Source organism: Peromyscus eremicus, chromosome 7, assembly GCF_949786415.1.
Source record: "Peromyscus eremicus chromosome 7, PerEre_H2_v1, whole genome shotgun sequence".
NCBI lineage: Eukaryota > Metazoa > Chordata > Mammalia > Rodentia > Cricetidae > Peromyscus > Peromyscus eremicus.
The window spans coordinates 108,038,383-108,059,598 of NC_081422.1; the positions used below are offsets into that span (position 1 = coordinate 108,038,383).

Consider the following 21,216-nt stretch of genomic DNA (forward strand, 5'->3'; position numbering starts at 1 on the left):
GCAAACACAAACCTCTCCTTGAAAATGGGGGGGGGGGGGGGAAGACGCGCCACGGTACCCAGAGGGTCCTGTGGCAAATCTGTTCCCTACAAGAAGCTGCTCAGCCAGGTCAGGGACACCGAGGACATCTGAGAGTTTTAAGTGGAGCATCTGGCACCTGGAACAAATTCACAGCCATCCTCTAGCCTCAGCCAGTTCATTCTCAAAGAGGGAGCAAACAAGGAGGGGTGGGGGGACTGATTCAAGGATCACACTAACCAAGAATGAAGAAATAAGACGTGAAAACAGGGAGCAACTAAAAATACTTTTTGAAGAAAATACTCCTGAGCGGTGGTGGTGCACACCTTTGATCCCAGCACTCTGGAGGCAGAGGCAGGAGAATCTGAGTTCAAGGCCAGCCTGGCGTACAGAGCAAGTTGCAGGACAGCCAGAGCTACACAGAGAAATCCTGTCTTGAAAAGAGAATATGCCTAAACAGACACGGTGGTGTTTGCCTGGAACCCCTGTCCTTGGGAAGGAAGCCAAGGCTGGAGGAATGTTCTAGAATGAGAAGGGAAGAGACTCTTTTCTCTCAGTTTTTCTGACACCTTACTTTGCGCTGAAGCACCCTAGAGTGCTTAGCCAGGACACACCTCCTGGAGTTACTTGTGCAACATTAAATTCAGAGGGGCTTTTTCAGGAAGGGATGCCTCTGTGGCATCAGCTCTCACACTCAGCAGGGTCACAGGATGAGCACGCAGGCACATTAGCCCTGCTTCCTGGAGAAAAGTGAGCAGTCATTAAAACCCTGGCGGATGGGTTAGCTGGCAGAGAAAGAGGGACCTACTATCAGGACAGGTGGTGACTGCTTTGTGAGTCCTGGGTCTCCTCCGTGGACCAACCAATGGGCAGTGTGCAGCACAGCCACCCATTCCAACACCCCAAGGCCACTTGACAAACCTCCACGAGCCACGCAACCCCCGGCATCCTGGGGGTTAACCTCCAAAGCGCAAAACCACTCTTTTTTAATGTTTTCTCCTTCACCAACCTGCCACTCTCGGGCCAGATGTGGTGAGCTGGAAGCAGAGAGGGCTCCCGGGAGACCGAAGCCCTGCCTGTCCCCATTCACATACTCCTCCAGCAACTGTCTGACAACCCTGCTCCAACACCCTGGCGGCCCCAGGCTGGCCATGTCACGGCGTTCCCAGCTGGCCTTCCATCCACCACCCTGGCGACGCTAAAGCTCCCCTTCCACCTCCCAGTTACAGAAGACCAATGGTATTGCCATCAAAAAGCACTTAATAAGCGCCAAACCACTTGGGGTTCAGACACAGAATCGTAGGCCTGGCCCTGCCTTCAGAGGAGAGGGTCATTTATGACCATTAAGGCAGAGTGAGGCAGGCTCCCAGAGGCTCATAAAACTCCAGGGAAGGAAGTGGGGATTAACCACTTCCTCCCACCTCTCAAGAAGGGGTTTCAAGTTGTACCAAACTGCAGAACAGAAGGTTCTAGGGTGGGGGTAGGGGTAACACCATCAGAAGAGCCTACACCTGGCCAGAGCCTCTGCAGGGGGAGGAGACGGCTACCCCAGAGTCCTCGCGAGTGAGTCCAGTCTTCATGTGGCTATTTTACCAAGTCCTCTCGGCCCGCCCCTTGGCACGGGTCTGGACTCTGTCCAAGAATGGAGCAGAGCACTGGAGGATTAAGTGTTTGTTTGCCAAGGGCTGTGATGGTACAATGGCTGAATTCTTTTACATTCAGTCAGTGTTGCTGATCGAAAACAATCCTTACGCTGGGCCTGGCAATAAATAGACAAGCCTTCAAATTGCACCCTTTTTGTCTTTTGGTTCTTTAGACAGGGTCTCACTCTATAGCTCTGGCTGTCCTGAAACTCTACTGTAGACAGAACAGGCTGTCTATGAACTGGAGAGATCAGCTGCTCCTGCCTCCTGAGGGCTGAGACACCAGGGCGTCATGCGCCACCACATGCAGCTCAAACTTCAACTTCTATTTAAAACTTATTTTATCAGCTTTACTCAAGCTTAAGAAATGTAGCTGACCGACAGACGTGGTGGCACACGCCTTTAAACCCAGCACTGGGAGGCAGAGGCAGGCCGATCTGTGAGTTGGGGCCAGCCTGGTCTACAGTTCCAGGACAGTCAGTGCTGTTACACAGAGAGACCCTGTCTCAAAAAAGAAATGTAGCTTACAAAGAAAAAAGATTGTTTGTTTTTCTGAGTCGTGGTCACACTCAGGCTGGCCTTGAACTAACTTTGCCTCCCCAGTACTGGGATTCATAACCAACCAATGTCTCGAAAACCCCAAGCTGCTTGAAGCGAGCTTGACTGAACTCCCTAGAACTTCCTGGCCTCTCTCTGCCACCTCGGCAGAAGGCTTGGGTCACAAGCCCACGCCACCACATCAGGTGGAGAAAAAAGTTTACAAACACAGGCAGTCTGAGTCAAGAAGAAAAAGAGGGATTGGAAAGATGGCTCAGTAGTTAATTGTTGATTTTCCAGAGGACCTGGCTCAATCCAACTCACTCTATAACTCCAGTCCTGGAGAATCTAATGCCCTCTTCTGACCTCTGCAAGTACTGTTTCCACGTGGTACGGGGAACACAATGCAGGCCAAACACCCACACACAAAATTTAAATTTAAAAAAAGGTTAAGCTTGCTACCGGGTATGGTTTCAAATATATATAGCCGGAGCTCTGAGCAAGGCTTTGCGTTTCCTGACACACAGTCTTGCCATAATCCACAATCAGAACAAGACGGACCCTCACCCCACCCCTACACTCCCCACACTCAGCAGGGAACAAAGCCACATATGCTGAACCAGAAGAGGGCAGGTGTAGATCTGCCAGTTACCCCTTCCCACCCTGCCCTGCAGCCATTTCTCAGAGCTGGGAAGTCTTTGCTGAAGTCACACAAAGGTGATGGTTTTCATGATGGAAAGGAGGAGGTTCAGGAGTTCCAGGCCAGCTGGGATGGGCGTTGGTGGCACTCTTTTTAACTCCAGCACTCCCAAGGCAGAGAGGCAGGAGGATTTCTGAGTTAGTTCAAAGCTAGCCCAGTCTACAGATGGAGTTTCAGGACAGCCACAACTTCGTAAGAGACCCGGTCATGAACAAACAAATAAATAAAAATCACACAGACACAGACAGACAGACACACACACACACACACACACACACACACACACACACACACACGACCTGAACCCTAAAAATCCTCTTCTGGAGTTAGAATCTGTGTCCTCATGGCTCAGTTCAAGGAGACGGGAACAGTGTTGGGAGGGTCACTGTCCACATAAACCTGTGGTGTAGCAGTGGGAGCCAGAGAAAGCGGAGCACTCTTCCTTCCGACTGTCTCCTCTGAGCCACAGCCCTGGGCCAGAGCCCTGGGTTCCTCCCTTGCCCCAGGCATGCGTGGGTAGGAGGTCAGAGAGCCTCTCTGCTTCATTGTCCTCAGCAAGGATACAGATATCCTGTGGGGCTGTGGAGGAGCTCTAACAGGGAAAGCGTTCAGGATGCCCCTAAATGAAGCTGCCATACAAAACGTTAGGCGCCACCCTAAACACTGCACGTGACACACGCATACACTAAAAATGAGGACAATGTATTGTTCCACCTTTGTGATATCAGGTCCTAATCGGGAGGCTTCCTGATAAACTGTGGGGACCAGTCACACCTTAAAAGGAAAAAGCTGAGAATTAAGGCAACCCCCACCTTCAGCCTAGTAAGAGGTAGAGCCCCTCCACAGACATTCAGACATTTGTTTGTTTGTTTGTTTGTTTGTTTTCCCCCAAGGAAACCCAGGAAGTCAGGACAAAAAGGCTAACTGGCTGAGTACAATTTAGGGGTGTTTAGGAGGTCCAGACACAGCCAGGTATACCTGCACCTGAGGGGCAGGGCCAGGCTTTCTTTCATGATGCCATCATCCAAGGCAAGCAAGGCCATCTTGTCCAACACTGCAGGACAGCCATTCCAGCTTTTGGGGAACAAAGCCCCGGTGAGGAATTCCCTCAGCAGGGCACGCAGGTCAGCATAAAAGAAGACGCCACAGGGCAGGAGGTACAAAGCAGCCTGTTCTCTGGGTGCTGGAAGAGAGGCCCAAGGAAGGCCTCCAGGAGCACCTCAAAACCCAGGTCTGCAAGCAGCAAGCTGGCTGAGGTTGGGGTGAGTCCCAGGGCGTGAGAGAGCAAAGTTCAGGAAGGAGCAATGGGAGGAAAAGAGGCCCAAAGCCCTGGATTTAATCATTAACCGCTTCTCGAGGGTCTCCTTTGTGTTCCTGCTACGTGCTGGCTTTTCGGTGACTTGGGCAAACACTCACTCGCCTGCCCTTCAAAGCCTGGAAGGTGGGGTTGTTTAAACATCAGCCCTGCATCACCATCACCACAGGAGATGATTCAGAGAGATTCCATCCGAGATTCTTTGGGAGGTGAGAATGCAGGAGAAACCGCCTCTGTTCCTGACTGCTGACTCTATGGTGATGGGGAGGGGGGGGCCGCAGTTGAGGACACCTGGGCTTTGGGTGGACCGTGGAGGGTACCCCAGGCAGGCACAGTGGCTAAGTACCCAGCCCTAAAGAGGCTGAATTGGGAGGATTGCCACAAGTTCAAGAACAATCTGGGCTACAGAGCAGGTCAAGATAGCTTGTGTGAGACTCTCTCTCTCTCAAATAATTTAATTAGCTAATTAAGCAAATATTCAGTGGAACCCAACAGCTTCCTGCAGCCGGTCTAATTAACCTGACACTGGCTGAACTGAACGTCTCCTGCAGATGAGCTCTAACTGCCAAGGCGTCTCCCAGATTGCCAAAGGCCCATCTACTAAAAGGCTCCCAGGTCTTTTTTTGGGACCACCACTGGTGGCTCTTCCATTTCCTGGGTACCACGCAATCAGTTCCTAGATCTAGTCCAATCCTCATCCACCCAACTCCCTCCTGTTTTTAATATACTCAGATCCTACTGGAGTTCAGGGACTATACATATACAAAGCAGAGGAGTCCCCTGAGTCCCTGACAGGGTTGGTGAGGAAGCCTTCCTCCACAGCCAGCTTAGGCTTCTAGGGTGGGAAGAAGGGCCCTGGATCCTGCAGGAAGGAAGCAGCCTGTAAAGATCAGGGAGTCACCTGCCCCCACTGGTGCGATCAGGTCACTTCCCCTGGGACCTCATCACCAGCGGAAGGCTGTTCTGAAAGGCATTTACAATAGCTGGTCCATGGTAACACTGCCCTGAAGGGAACTAGGGAAGCAGCTCTGTTGGTAGAATGTCTGCCTAACTGGACCCCATTTCATCCTCTGCAGTTGCCTTCCGATTAAGAAGGCAAAACGCAACCTTTTCTGAAAGGAAAGGCCTTCAGGAAAGGAAGCCACCTGGATGCCTAGGCAACCAACCACTCAGACCCAACGGCCCCTGCAGAAAACAGACTGTCAATTCCAAAGGCGCCCCCTGACTCCCCTCCCCTCTGCCTGGCCACCTCTGTAACATTACACAAAAGCTGCCTTTCTGCTTCTGTAACTCGTACCCTGTGTGACGGCTTGATAACTTAAAAAAAAAAAAATCTATTTTAACAGAAGCATACAGTATTTTTACCAGTGACATACCCCAAGTGCTGCTGGGTAATTGTCTTTCCCTGTTCCGGTGATGCAAACAAGAAACAAGCCCCCAGAAGCAAAGTCTTGCTTCTTTGTGTCCCTCAAACACCAGGAAGGGGAGTCATGCAAGGCGGACACTCAGTGAAAATCGTACTGATAGGATGGACTTCACCTCCACATTTTCCAGGCAGTCCTCAAGGAATTCGCCTCCCAGCGGGTATCTGCTCAGTAAAAACAATGTGCCCTGGCCATTTGCATTGCAGCCCAGAAACAGCATGGGTTCACAATGGGGGAGGGGAGAATCTGGCCTTCCTTGGAGACTATGCGACTTTCAGGTAGGGACATCCTGCACCTATCAGAAGTGACCCAGGACAGGGCAATTTCTACTATTAAGACCCACTCACTTGAGGGCTGGAGAGATGGCTTAGCAGTTAAGAGCACTGGCTGCTCTTCCAAAGGACCTGGGTTCAATTCCCAGCACCCACATGGCAGCTCACAATTGTCTGTAACTCCAGGATCCAAACACACCAGGATTTGTAACTTCTTCACACATACATACAGAAAAAAACACCAATGCGCACACAAAAATTTTTTAACTAATTAATTTTTTAAAAATCTTTAAAAAAAGAGAGAGAGAATGGCCCACTTACTAGGATAGTGGTGGCGGTGCACACCTTTAATCCCAGCACTCGGGAAGCAGAGGCAGGGGATCTCTGAGTTAGAGACCAGCCTGGTCTCAAGCCAAGACTACAAAGAGAAACCCTGTCCAAAAAAAATATGTATACACACACACACACACACAATAACTGGGCCTGCAAGATGGCTCAACAGGTAGGAGCTTGCTGCTAAACCTGACCACCTGAGTTCAAACCTCAGGACCCACAACGGCAGAAGGAGAAAACAAGCTCCCTGACCTCCATGCACACAAAAATAAATAAATAAAATTTAATCTTTAAAAAGAGTAAGAAGTTGGCCAAAGCACATAAGCAGAAAACTCAAGGGAGGAAACCCAAGTGAGCAATAGGACATACAAAAGCTACACCCATCCGCCCTTTCTGGTAATCTCGGAAGTGTAGGGGAAAACAGGACCGGCCATTTTTCTTCCATTAGTCTGATGGAAATAGGGGCAGACAGTGGGAGGAAATGGGGCAGGGGGTGGGAGGCAGCTCCCAGGAGCAAGGCCTGGCCTATTCACATCTCAAACGTGCCTCTCTCCAGGGTCCCAGAAGTCCCAAGGGCCAGGCCGAGCGCTGCTGGAAAAGACCAAATATTCAGAGGAGGGAAGACCAGGAACCCCAAGCCTGGAGCAGCACAGAGCAGCCAGCCGGTTAGGTTAGGTTAGCACTCAATACGGTTTTGCAAATGGTTTAATGGCATCTCCATAGGCTTTGTGTGTGCACACATGGCTGCCAGGAAGAAACAAGGGATGGCGCTCTTAATTTAAAATTAATTAATTAACTTGGGGCCATCGGGATAGTTGTGCAGTTAAGAATTCTTGGGGACTCCCAGCACACACATGGTGGTTCACAACCATCCCTAACTCCAGGTCCAGGGTTTGGGTGTACATACATATATGTAGACAAAACTCTCATACATATAAAATACATCTAATTTTTTTTGCTTTAATTGAAATTTACAGATAACCTAAAGCACACATTTACATACAGTAGGTATGTCAAATCAGGACTAGAATAAACTAGATAAATGTATTTTTACAATGAACAAGGCAAGCTGGGCGGTGGTGGTGCATGTCTTTATCCCAGCACTCAGGAGACAGAGGCAGGTGGATCTCTGTGAGTTTTAGGCCAGCCTGGTCTACAGAGTTCCAGGACAGCGAAGGCTACACAAAGAAACCCAGTCTCCAAAAAACAAGTATGAAGAAGGCAGCCTCAGGAATGCCTGTTTTTCCTCCATCTACCAGACTGTGACGGTAATGGGAAGGGCAGAGACAGGTTAAAGGTCTGAGCAGACTCAGAAAAATAAAGGACATCCTAGTGAACAAGTGAACTCTATAGTCTTTAGAAGATCCTCTAGTGTGACTCTTTAAAGGAACACAACTTAAGAACAAAAATTGTCACCAGGCAGTGGTAGCACACACCTTTATTGACCCCAGCACTCAGGGAGGCAGAGGCAGAGGCAGGTGATCTCTGTGAGTTCAAAAGGCCAGGCTGGTCTACAGAGTGAGTTCCAGACAGACAGAGAAACCCTGTCTCAAAAAAAAAAAAAAAAAAAAAAAAAAAACCAAAAACTGAAATTGTCATCCTGTGCTCCTGTTCCAAGTGTCACCAAAGCAGCTCAAGTAGGGCTTTTGGTGTTGGGAATGGAACCCCATGCTTGGTGCCTTCGTGGCAGGATCCCTGCCACTTATAAGCACTCAATGTAGCATTTATTCAGTGTTCATCCATGTGCGTCCCTCTTCTGTTAACTAAGCCAACTGCCTCAGATGGAGAAGACTCTCACCCACCGACAACCGACACCTGACCTCAAAGGGCCTGGTAGAAAGACAGCCAGTTACGGGGCACAGCAAGCGGCCTGGAAACCAGTTCTCTGGGCTGAGAGCAGAGACCCCAAAGAGATGGACATCATAAATTCAGACACCGTGCTTACTTAGCTTCTCCAGTCACCCCTAGAAAACCAGCAGAAAAATGCAGCACCCACCAATTCAAGGCCAACCCGGGTGACACAGTGCGATTCTACCTGGGAGGGAGGTAATACACATCATCTCTCCTCAGAAGAAAAAAATAAATAAATTAAAACTCCCTGTACCAGGCCAGTGAGACAGAACCAAGGTTAAGAGGACCCGGGTTCAGGTTCCCAGCACCCACATAGTAGCTCACAGACATCTGCAGCTCTAGGCCCACCACCCTGGGCCCTCTTCTGACCTCTGCAGACACTGCATGAATGCAGTGCATACACACATAAATTAAAAAATAATTTTAATACTGTCAAAAACAAGAATAAGTGTACATATGTATGACATGAAGACAGAAATAAAGGACTGTAGAGGAAGTGTGAGGAAGGGAGTTAGTGTACAGGAAAGGGATAGACTCTTTTTTTTAAAGATTTATTTATTATGCATACAATGTTCTGCCTGCATGTATCCCTGCAGGTCGGAAGAGGGCACAAGATTTCATTACAGATGGTTGTGAACCACCATGTGGTATCTGGGAATTGAATTCAGGACCTCTGGAAGAACAGCCAGTGTTCTTAACCTCTGAGCCATCCCTCCAACCCAAGGGATAGACTCTTAAGTATGTTATTTGTTTGTATGAACATGCCTTCCTCATGCACTCCCAATAAATGACTGCATATCAACAAGAATACATACATTAAATAATGAATGTACAGAAACCAGGTGTAGAAACAGACTCTTGTCTGTAATCCTAGACCAGGAGGCTGAGGCAGGATAAAATTTTTCTTAAAGAATGAGGCTATCCTGGGCTATATAACATATACTGAGCCAGCCCTGGACTACAGTGAGCCCTGTCTCAGAACAAAACCCACAACAAATTAAGTATATCACCTCAATGAAAGAATGCATTATTAGGGGACTGGAGACAGTTAAGAACATGTACTACTAATGCCATGCAGCTTACAACCAGGTCTGGAGGCTCTGATGCCCTCTTCTGGCCTCCTTGAGTACCTGCACTCACATGCACATATCTCCACACACGCACACAAATTAAAAGGCTGAAGATATAAAGAACCCAAGTTTGATTCCCAGCACCTACCACGACAGCTCACAACTGTCTGCACTCGAGTCCTAGGAGGTCCAACAGCCTCTTCTGACTTCCATGGACACCAGACATGCACATGTTCCACAAATACATATAGAAGCAAAATACCCATAAACATAAAATAAAAAATAACAAGAGTGTTTTTAAATTGACTGCACTAAGCCCCTCCTCATCTCACAGGGGGTTAGTCAAATGCAATCTAAATTTCCCTCTCACAACATCCTAGAGAAGCTGAAAACACAGGTAGAGGAAAGATCCCGAGGCTGGCCAGCCCGAGGGAGACAAAGGGGAAATCTATTCTGTATTTTGGCTGGTGCAGTTTTTACCAGAGCAGGTGCTGCCAAAATGTGGAGCACCCACAAATCCAAGGCCAACCTGGATGACACAGTGAGACTTCTCTGGGAGGGAGGAAACGGGAATACCTCCAAATTCCATCTCTGGAACCAACACACTCCCCACTGTCCTCCAGAATGACAAACCTCGACATTCATGGTTCAATCAGGAAGGCTCACAGCTCAGCGGGCTAGAAGGTAGGGCCACAGGGCCTGAGAGTAGGAGTCCCTAGCAAGGCCCTGTCTGGTGGGTTGGTTCCGTATGTTGGACACAATCTAATCCCTAAGAAAATTTATGTCTCACGACACTGAGATCACAGACTTGGGCCATCACGCCAGGCTCTTGGCCCCCCAGTGACAAGCCACCATACCCAAGTAGAAATGGCCTTTTTAACTCTGCTTTCATGTTCTACCGTGCCTAACCAACAATGGTCCAGTAGCTGTGCCACTCGGCACAAACTGAGCAGCCACAGGGACCCAGCTAAGGACAGCTGGATGGAATTCACTCCTTTCCACAAGGCGCTTCCCACGGCTTGCTTTTATTCCTGACAAGCAAGCAGTCAGATGCCAACCAGGAGGGTCAGTTTTCTCTTTTTGCCGTGTGGGGTCCTGGGGTCTTCAGGTTTGGCAGCATCATCTTTACCTCTGGCCTTGTCTAAGCAAGCTCTTCCTATCATTTATCCTTGACTTGGCCTTGAATTTACAGCAATTCTCCTGCCCCTGCCTCCTGGGTGCTGGGATTACAATCATGAGCCCCCAAGCACAGCCTCAAATCTATCAAAGACTCCAGCTCCTAGCTGATAACTCAAATAGTCCACCACCCTCCAGGAAAGGGGCAGGGAACCTCATACCTTCCTGAAAGGTGGTGAAGATCTCCATTATGACACACTTCCTGGACTCCACCCACAGCAGGTTCTGAGGAAACCACTCTCTGCCAGTCAACATCGAAACCCCCTCATTCTCCAAGACTTTCATTTCAGCCCAACTCACCTGAACCTGTCAGATGCCACCAGGATCCTCAGGACTTCGGTTTCTCAGAACAGACCACATGGACAGCAGCCAGGCTGGGAAGGCTGAGACCTCCTGCCTAGCTCCCTTTCCTCTCTAGCCCACAGGCTGTGTGAAGACAGATATCCCAGACATTGTGAGGAAGACTAAGTAAGGAGCCATCCGAAGCATTTCAGGGTATCACTTTGGCCATCAACCAGAAACTTTTGCCCCAAAAGCAGGAGTCTTGCTCTGTAACCCAGGATGGCCTGGGAATTTTCAATCCTCTTGCCTCCGCTGGAATGACAGGTACAGATAACTACTGTTATAAGGGACACAAGCAGAACCTGGGAGGCGAAGATCACACCTGCAGACCTAGCACAAGAGGATAGCCTGAGCTACAGATGTCTTAACCAATGAGCGGGCTCAGTGAGGAAGCCTGGTGACCAGGCTTCATCTCTCTAGGCCAGACCCAACAGGCCAGACCCATCTAAGTCTTAGCACTCTGAAGGCAGAGGCAGGGGGATCTCCCTGAGACCAGCCTACTCTACCACATGGAATTCCAGGCCGGCTAGGGATACACAGTGAGGGACCAAGGTGAGGGCACGAACTCCACCCACAAACTTGTCCTCTGAGCTCCACATCTGCACCACACACACTGTGCACACACACACCCACACACCAATGCATTATTTATCTTTATTATATCTGCTTTTATTACCCCACACTTAGGCACACATTGGGAAAGACATTGGCCAGAAGCCTATGATGGATTCTAAATCAACATGATCTCCCTTTGGCATTGATCCTGGAGGACACAGACTGAATAAAGTGCAGGTGTAAAAATGTCCAACACACCGGAGTACTGTGCCTCAGCTGGGGGTGCAGCTCTCTGCCTGCTGGAGGCCTTGGGTTCTGTGCCCAAGGAAAAGGCGAAACAAACCAAGTTTACCCGCACAGAAAGATGCTCAGTAGCAAAATCTAGGGCAGTTTCTTTTGCGTTTGAGACACAGGTCCAGTCTAGCCCCATGTCCCTCCTGTCTCAGCCTCCAGCGTAGTGACATCGAGGGGAAGCTGGCTGGTCCATGAGCCACCCCCCCACCCCCGCCATGCGGCTGTGTCTGCTGTGAGCTGCAGGCGTGGGTGCTAGGCACTGAGCTCCAAGTCTCATGGGATGAGCCGTCTCTCTGGCCCCAGAAAATATACATTTTTTTTAAACTGCAAATGGTTATGGCTAGAAGAAAGCAGCTAGTCAAACATTCCTTAAGTAATAGGACCGAGCAAGCGACAGGTGAGATACAGAACTTTCAATACCATAGGCTCCCCACCTACTTTTGCTCCAAAATCCAAGACACACACCCTGCTCCCACAAACATCATTTCACAGAGAGACAAAGCCACGTGTTAATATTCTGATCCTGCCCCTTGGAGCAGCCTTGTGTCCTGATGTAAGTCTAAGAAAAAGCTCCACCCCTTCTCTTCTCTCCCACTCCCATGAGTGTGCACTCCTCTCTCTGTCTCTTTATCTCTCTATTATAATGAACTCCCCGTGGATGCAGCATCTGGGCTGTGTATTACTGGCCACCATGCCCACATAGACTGGGTTGCCTGTCAATGCTGCTGCATCTGCTCAGCATGCCAGCATGTTTCCCTGCACTCGGGATACCTGGAGGGGGGGTGGGGGGTGGGGGGACACGACACACGTAATAATTCATAACAAGGTCCTGTCCTCTTATTTCATTCTGTGTTTTTCTGCTCCCAACTGTTACCACTGACCAACATATGCTATCCCAAGAAACCACTTATAGAGAAATGACTTCAATCAAAACCTAACAGGTGGCCGGGCGGTGGTGGCACACGCCTTTAATCCCAGCACTTGGGAGGCAGAGCCAGGCGGATCTCTGTGAGTTCGAGGCCAGCCTGGACTACCAAGTGAGTCCCAGGAAAGGTGCAAAGCTACACAGAGAAACCCTGTCTCAAAAAACCAAAACCAAAAAAAAAACAAAAACAAAAAAACCTAACAGGAGAGCCTGGAGAGATGACTCAGCTCTTCCAGAGGACCCTGGTTCAACTTCCAGCATCCGCATGGTGGCTCACAACCACCTATAACTCTAGTCCCAGAGTATCAGACATCCTCTTCTGGCCTCCACCTGCATCAGGCAGGTGTAGTACAGACATACACGCAGGTAAAACACACATAAAATAAATCAATTTTTAAAAAAGGATTAAGAAGGGCAGAGCCTGGTGATGTACACCTTGCATCCCAGCACTCAGGAGGCAGAGGCAGGAGGATCTCTGTGAGGTCAAGGCCAGCCTGGTCTACAAATCCAGTTTCAAGCCAGCCAAAGAGCTATCTCAAAAAAGCAAATCAACAAAACACACCCACTCAGAATTAACAGACCATTCAAGACAAAACAAAACCCCCAGTCAACTTGGTAACACACAATTACAGAAAGCAGATGCCCCTGGAGACCACCTCCCTCAGAAGCACCTGGCTTGAGGAACAGGCAAGTGTTGGCTGGGGTAGAGAGCCCTATGATAATTGAACTGGGATCCCTGCTGGGAGAGGGGACCCCTCACGAGGTGAGGCTGATCTGAGTAGAATTTAAAACTGATTTGAGCAATCTACTTTAAGAACAAAAACAGAACTAGCCCACTAGGAACCTAATATAGATCTCTCAAAAAAATATTCAGAGCTGGTTTGGGTGGAAGAGGACCCCCAAGCAAGAGTTCACCTATTCCATCCCCTCTACCTTTTTTATTTTTTAAAAAAGCCAGTTGTAGGGCTGGAGAGATGGCTCAGTGGTTAAGAGCACTGACTGCTCTTCCAGAGGTCCTGAGTTCAATTCCTAGCAACCACATGGTGGCTCACAACCATCTGTAATGAGATCTGGCACCCTCTTCTGTATACATAATAAATAAATAAATCTTAAAAAAAAAAAGATGCACTTCAGCATCTTTATTAAAAAAAAAAAAGCCAGTTGTAAACAAGTTTTCCCGGTTAACCTCCAGGGAGGGAAGCTAAGTCACTTTCAGATGCAAACAACTAGCACTTTGCTCACAGCCCCCCAAATCTGCTATTCCATTTGATTTCAAACTAAATAAAGGGGTTGGGGAGTCTCTGGTAGGGAAAGTGCTTTTGGTAGTAAGTGAGGAACTGGGTTCCAAGCCCACTTCTGGCTACCCAGGTTCCCTGAGAGGCCTGGGTCTCAAAGATTCAAGTACAGGTGATTAAGGGGACACCCAAAGTGGAAGAGACACAAACACCACACGAGAAGAACTGTTGGGTTTGGTGCCGGCAGGTCTCAGCTGGAGGAAAACAAAGACCTGAAAGGTGAGGAAACCACCCCAGCTGGATGAAGGGTCTTCTGGCTGCCTCAATGGCGGCTGTCACTCTTACCGGTATCCTTTGCTGCCGTCTCCCAAAACAGAAATAAAGACAACCTTGGGGTGGGTGCCACATGCTTCTGTTACAGGTGGAGGAGGAAGAAGGATATTTTGAAACTGCAAACATGGGCCAAAACTCATCCCAATGACCTCCCTACCATTGTTTACTAAGAATGAACTCAGCTACAATAAACCTTGACCTGTGTTTGGAACGGGATGGAGAAACAGCCAGAGTAGGCAGACCTCGTGACTCTGAGTGCCAGAGGGGATTACGCTTTAGAGCAGAGCGGCAGGGTAGTCAGATAAGGGGGCCCGCCCTGCTGAGTGGTGCAGTCTCATAATCTCACTACTGGGCAGGCTGAGGCAGGACTGAGTTTTGAGCCAGCCAAGGCTACATACAGAGCAGAACCCTGGCTGGAGTCAACAAGACTAAAGAACAAAGCAGAACCTCAAGTTAAAATGATATACTTTCCACCCTGGCAAACTTCAACAACAAAACCCCACATTAGCTCCCACAAACAAGGACAGACACACAACCAAGTTGTGCTTTAAAAGATAAAGGCTATGTATGGGGCTGGAGAGATGGCTCAGAGGTTAAGAGCACTGGCTGCTCTTCCAGAAGACCCAGGTTCAATTCCCAACACCCACGTGGCAGCTCACAACTGTCTGTAACTCCAGTTCCAGAGGATCCAAAGCTTTCACACAGACATACGGTGCAGGCAAAACACCAATGCACATGAAATTTTAAAAAAAAAGAAAGAAAGAAAAGAAAAAGGCAGGTAAAAGCCAGGCTCAGCAACCAGCTCAGACGTTCAGGAGAAAGCTGCAACCATTTTAAGGGGTGGGGTTTTTGGGTTTTTTGTTTTTGTTTTTGTGGTTTTTTTTTTTTTTTTTTTTTGGTTTTTTCGAGACAGAGTTTCTCTGTGTAGCTTTGCGCCTTTCCTGGAACTCACTTGGTAGCCCAGGCTGGCCTCGAACTCACAGAGATCCGCCTGGCTCTGCCTCCCGAGTGCTGGGATTAAAGGCGTGTGCCACCACCGCCCGGCTGTTTTTGTTTTTTTAACAAAACTAGACACTGTAGCCTCCTGAGTCTGAAGGGCTGGGACTCCTTTTTTAAAAAACTAGTGTTTATATGACCAAAATAAAAGTAGGAAAAAAATTTCCTCACTCTCCAATCTCTTTCAAAGTTTCTCTATTCCAGATTCAATAAATGTTTAACTCTGAAATATGTTCTTGATAAAGGACAGTAGGTGAAACCTGTAAGTCCCTTTTCCCAAAATACCTTCACTGATATCAACATATAATCCAATTTTTATAAACTGTCACGTCCATGCAATTTCAAAAAGATTTTTCCTTCCTTGAGGTAATTTCAGAAGCATATACAGAAAGGTCCCCACACCACACAGATGCCACAGCCTCAGTTTATTCCAGCTCATAGCCTTTCATGCATGTGAGGAACCTTATCATAGCGTATGGAGTGGCCAAACACACAGTCTATGTACTTCAATAAATATTCCACAAAGTTTAGCAGTCAGCAAGTGCCTGCCATGTTTTTATTTATAGTCATTGAAATATTTGCTAAACCACAGGCAACAGCCTCTATGGAGGTATTCAAAGTTTAGTTTTGCAGCCCACAGATGAGATGCATGCACTGTGACCTGAGACCTCCAGCTCTCTCCCAATGAGATTCCAATTTAAATTAAAAGTTTTAATCTGACCTCCAGAGATGAATGGAAGAAAGAGAGAAGATTGGGTTTTGGTTTGGTTGTGACACTGTAATCCCAGCACCTTTTGGCCCGCTGAGGCAGGAGAGTCAGGATGAGTTGAGACCATAATGGTATGTGGGGCAAGATCCTGACTGACTTAAAACCAAGAAAGAGAGAGGGGGAAAGGAACCAACTACTTTGACATTGAAGTATAAATGAGAACCAAAATTATAGTTTCAAAAACCATTTTGCATGGATTTTGTAATTCACACACATAAAAAAATGCATGACTTAACACACACACACACACACACACACACACACACACACACACACAGTACCTACACACGAAAAGCAGCTTCAATCCTGAGACTGCAAAACAAACCAGCAATGCAGAGTACAGGCATGATGCTCCCTCTAAGATCAGGTACAGGAACTCATACAACCAGTTATTTTAGGCAGCAGCAAATTGCCTCGTTCGAAGTGGAAAAGCCTAAGCCAGAGGACAACTCTATACTCTGAGTTAAACCAGTTTATAATTTTGGATCTTTCCAGGACTCAGTCTCAAGCTGGATGAACTCCACGAGGACCTTCATTCACCTTCAATCCTTAATTTCAAAGTCCATTATCTGCAGAATCCCAGCCAGCCCTCCCCTATTGCCTGGAACAATATTGCCATCCCCTGGGATCACAATGGCAACATCACCTATCTGTCCCCTGAAGGTCCCCAGGAGTCCTGCCATTTTAACCAAGTTTGCCACCCAGCTCTGGGACACACACTGATTTCCTTCCCAGTATAGCTTCTCAAGAAAGGTCTCACATCCTAGACGGCCACTGGAAAGGTAGAGGGGGATGAGTTCACAAGGCACTGGCAGCTTCAAGAATGTGTGGCCATGAGGATCAGAAGCCTCTACCCCATTCCTGAGAGCGATGCCCTGCATCCCTGAGGGTACATACACAGTGCCTTCCTGGGACTAAGGGGCTCACCAGGATCAGAACTAGTCAAAAGCCCAAGCAAGTGGGTCTCCCTTGGCTGGAAAGCCCCAACGCCTTCTTAAAAATTTTCTTTTTAGTTTTTTGAGGCAGGATCTCACTTTGTAGCCCTTGCCTCATCCTGGGATTTCGGGTATAATCCACTGCTGGGATGCTTTTAGGTTTTCAAGTTCTTGTAATTTTTATTTAAACCAAAAATGTTCCAAAATCTTGCCTCAGTTTCCAAATTTGGGGTTTGGAAGATACCTAAGTAAGGCCATCTTCCCAAAAGAAGCTGAGTCCTCCCCCCCAAAGTCGGGTGGTGAGCAAGGCATTCCAGCCACTTCACCATCGGTCCCCAGAAGACACCCCAAATTATTTCTCCCCGTTGACACAGAATTAACTTGACACAGTTGTAGATTTTAAAAACAGGGTGGGCACAATGGCATTCAAGCACTGAGGTGTTTGTTCTGTGTGCCAAAGTCAAGACAAGGGTCCATCTATCATCCCCCCAAAAGTGAGGACAGCAGCACATCAATCATCCACCCCACCCCCAAAAGGAGCCGAGCCCTCTCCCAGCCAGAGGCAATGACTTTTTAAAGGAACATCTTCCTGAGACCCTTAGAGATCATTTCCATCAGGAGGGAAAAGTAAGACTTGTTGCTCTTCCCATTCAAAGCACTGGTCTGTCACAGTCCGTAAGAGGGAATAAAGGTCTAACAAGCTTCTTGCTTTAACGAAAAACTGAGAAATGTTGCTGAAGACTGAGCAAACTCGATCCCTTCAACAGCCCCACATCTAACCGCTTCCTGACCACACATGTGGAAAGAGACTTACTTTTAAAGGAACCCAGGGTAGGAAAAAGCCTCACTCTGCTAATTCACACTCTCTCCCACGGTTCAAATGGTTTGATAATTTACAGGGAATAAACCAGACACAACAAAGAAATAATGAAATCATGTCATCTGCAGGGAAATGGATGGAAATAAGGACCGTCCCCCATATTAGGAAAAAGCCCGACTTTTCCTAAATGTGGCCTGTGAGGGAATAACAACAGGCTTCAACAATAGGGACAGAGCAGGGCGGTGGTGGTGGTGGTGGTGGTGGTGGTGGTGGTGGCGGTGGTGAAGGCCTTTAATCCCAGCACTCGGGAGGCAGAGGCAGGCAGATCATCTCTGTGAGTTCGAGGCCAGCCTGGTCTACAGAGAGAGTTCCAGGACAGCCCAGGCTGTTACACAGAGAAATTCTGTCTTATAAAAATAAAAGATGGGGACAGAGAAGACCAGAAAGGAAAAACACAAACCTAGGTATTTATTACGACCCCAAAGCAGAAGAAAACTAAGCAAGAGAGATGGTGATTAAGGAGGTAGGAAGGAAAACACATATGAAGACCCCATCAAGAAACTATTTGTCAGTTTACTCAAAAATGTGGCTCCCCCATCAGTAATCTCAGCATTTGGGAAGTCGAGGCTGGGTCAGAGACAACTTTAGTTTACACAGTTCCCGGCCAGCCTAGCCTCACAAATCACCAAACACCAGCACCAAACACCTACAACCTTAGCCCAAATGGAGCGTCTTTGACTAAAGATTTGTGGTTTTTGTTTTGTTTTGTTTTGTTTAAAAAAAAAAAAAAGATTTCCACTCTTTCCCTCCATGGCGGGAAACAAACCCAGATTTGGGGCTCTCTTTCCTGCCTCCTCCTCGCATTTGATCCCAATCTGCAAGTGAATTGGCCCCATCTTCCAGTTGAGGGTTTTTCTAAAAGTAATGAAAGAACATACTGCAAATATCAAACCAACGGGAACCAACGCAGGGCTGAAAGCCGAAGTGAACCACAGACTTGACTTCAGAAGAACCTTTTAAAAGGGTAACTAGACAACTTAAGGCCAGGAGGTAGCTCCGCCCTCCTCCCCAAATAACACGTTAAAAAGTGGACCCCGAGGCCGCGGTGCCCGCAATCCCACTCTGAATCACGCGGGATTGCGAAGGCCCCGTTTGTCCCATGCTCCCCTCCCAGCGACAGGATGCTACTGCGATCGCACATGGGTCTCTTATTTACGGGTGGACCTGGACGAGGTTACCCAAACCATCAAGGGTGGTCCGCCAAGCTCTGCTCTCAGCTTCCCGTGGATGGAATCAGTGGTGGTGGTCAAGAGCCCAAAGGGACGATCAGGGCCGAGGGCAGCAGGCCCCTCAGATTCTGCAAGCCCCCAGGTTAGAGCTGCGGGTGGCTGCGCAAGGGGAGAGCCTGTGGATGGGCAGGGTGGCGACCGAGTCCCCGCGGAACGGGAGATGAGGCCAGCTTGGGAACAGCGCCCCAGAGCCAACTGCGGTGGTCCCAATCTGGCTTCTCTCTCTCTCAGGGGCCCCCACGAGGCCACATGGTCACTGCACGTGGGTACTCTCCAACCACAACATGCTTTACACACCGTATATAAGACAGTAGAAGCAAGTACAGCGGCTCAATACTGGGGTTCCTTGGTTCTTAGAAAACTATAGCCGGGGGCCCCTTACCAACAACCAGACAGACAGACAACCTGGTGAATGCCAACTTGTGCAAACGACAACAAGATCCAAGTCCTCCGGCCCAGCACACACGTGGGGAGCAGCTCGGCACCTCAACCATCCCTTCCCCACCCCGGACAACCGGACAACCGCACGTTGGGCGGCCTCTGGCTGGCCCACACAAAAGGAGTCCACGACTCCACAAATACACACTTCTCTCTTCCAAACTCGTGCCCAACTGGACACACCGACTGCACATTTTATCACACAGAAGAAACAGTAGGCATTTTAAGTTGGATGGCGAGATCGCTTACTAGATAAGAAACTCTTGCCTCAAAACCTCAAAGACCCGACTTCAATCCCTGGGTCCCACAAGATAAGGGGGAAGAGCAGCGATTCCTGAAATTTGTCCTCCGACCTCCACACACGAATGCAAATAAATGTGAAAATTAAATAAGAAAAACAATGAAATCCAGGGGCAGGGAGTCTATTTCATGGGTAGACATAACTACCAAAAGGCCCTGGGTTCAATCCTCACCACTAAAAACGAACACAAAAAAATGAAACAGAAAAGGGAGGGAATCTGATGTTTTGGGACTCTTCGGTCATGCCCGGAGAAGGAAGATGTCGCCAGGTCGCGGTTCTCTGAGCAACTCAGGGAGGCGATGATACAAGTCTGCAAAAGGGCCCCCTCCCCTCGTCCGCGTCCCACGCGCTCTCACCTCTTCGTCGTGGTGCTGGCAGAAGCCGAGACGATCTGGGTACATCGAAAGGATGGAGAAGGGCGCGCCGGCGAAGGGCGGCCCGAGCCCCAGCTGCTGCGCCGCGGAGGCGGCCGCCGGCCCGGGAGGGCCGCGCTCGATGTAATGGTCCTTAGTGAGGCGCACGCGCTGGTGCGCGCGGACACAGTTGTCGCACAGGTGTTCCTGGCAGTCGAGGCAGCGCGACGAGGCGGCATTGCCCTCGTCGCACGAGCTGCAGCCGTGCTGTCGGCGCAGCAGGAGCGCCGCGGGAGAGGCGGCCGGGCCGGGCGGCGGCTGCGGCGCCGGAGCGGCGGCGCGCTGGGGCGGGTGGTGCGCATGGTGCCGGTGGTTGCTGTGGCCGCCCGCGCCCCCGGGGCCGCCGCCCGCGCGCCCGTTCTTGGGCGGCGGCTCGTCGGCGGTCGCCACCACGGCGTCCAGCAGGTTGCTGAGCAGGAAAGCGGACGACGGCAGCGCGTCCATGCCCGCCGCTTCGGCCAGGACCACTTTCTGGTCGCACACGGGACAGCGCAGCTTCAGCGCCTCGGTGGGGCCGGCGCCACCCGGAGCGGGCAGCCGGTGCGCCTCGAGGCACGGCCGGCAGAAAGCGTGCAGGCAGGGCAGGACGTGCAGACGCCGCGCCGCCGCCCCGGGGCCGCCGCCGCCCGCGGACGACGTGGACGTCTGCGAGGACGACGACGAGGCGGACGAGCTGGAGGAGAGCGGCGCGGGCGAGCCGCACATCTCCTTACACAGCAGGCAGATCTGGAAGTCGGTCTCGGGGAACGAAGCCATTTGAAGGCGGGCCGGAGGGAAGAGAGCGTGCGGCGAGGAGGAGGAGGAGGAGGAGGGCGCGCGGCTCACTCAGCAGAGCGCATCGAGGACGCGGTGGAGGCGACCCCCGGGCCACCTCGGCACGGAGGGCATGCACCGCCACTCCGCAGCAAGCGAGCGCCCGCCCAAGTCCCAAAGTCCGCCGTGGAATCCAGTCCCCGAGGCGCAAAAAGAATTTGGTCCGGACGAGTCTTGCGTGTGTTGCTTGCTTTTTTTTTTTTTTTTTTCTTTGCCTCGGGCTAAACGGATTGAGTCTCCTGGAGGGAGGGGAGAACGCCCCGAAGTGGCAGCAGCAGCAGCAGCAGCCCGAGTCCGCGCGCGCGACGCCGGCCGCCCCGCCGCATGACGCGGCGGCAGGAGCTCCTGCGTGGCGGCCGAGACGCAGCCTCCCCCGCGGCGCGGTCGGCTCGAGCGCGCAGCTGCACCTCGTGCGGGGG

General features: G+C 49.9%; 1 protein-coding gene across 1 annotated transcript in view; it reads right to left on the reverse strand.

The window, feature by feature from the left end:
• The window catches only part of Trim71 (tripartite motif containing 71), a 52,458-nt gene extending 31,494 nt beyond the window's left edge, over nt 1-20,964 (reverse strand). Inside the window, exon 1 of the mRNA XM_059267164.1 lies at nt 19,928-20,964. Within this exon, the coding sequence (XP_059123147.1) occupies nt 19,928-20,740 (813 nt within the window). The 5' untranslated portion in view covers nt 20,741-20,964. The remainder of the gene's footprint in view (nt 1-19,927) is intronic.
• Between the last annotated feature and the right edge of the window lie 252 nt (nt 20,965-21,216).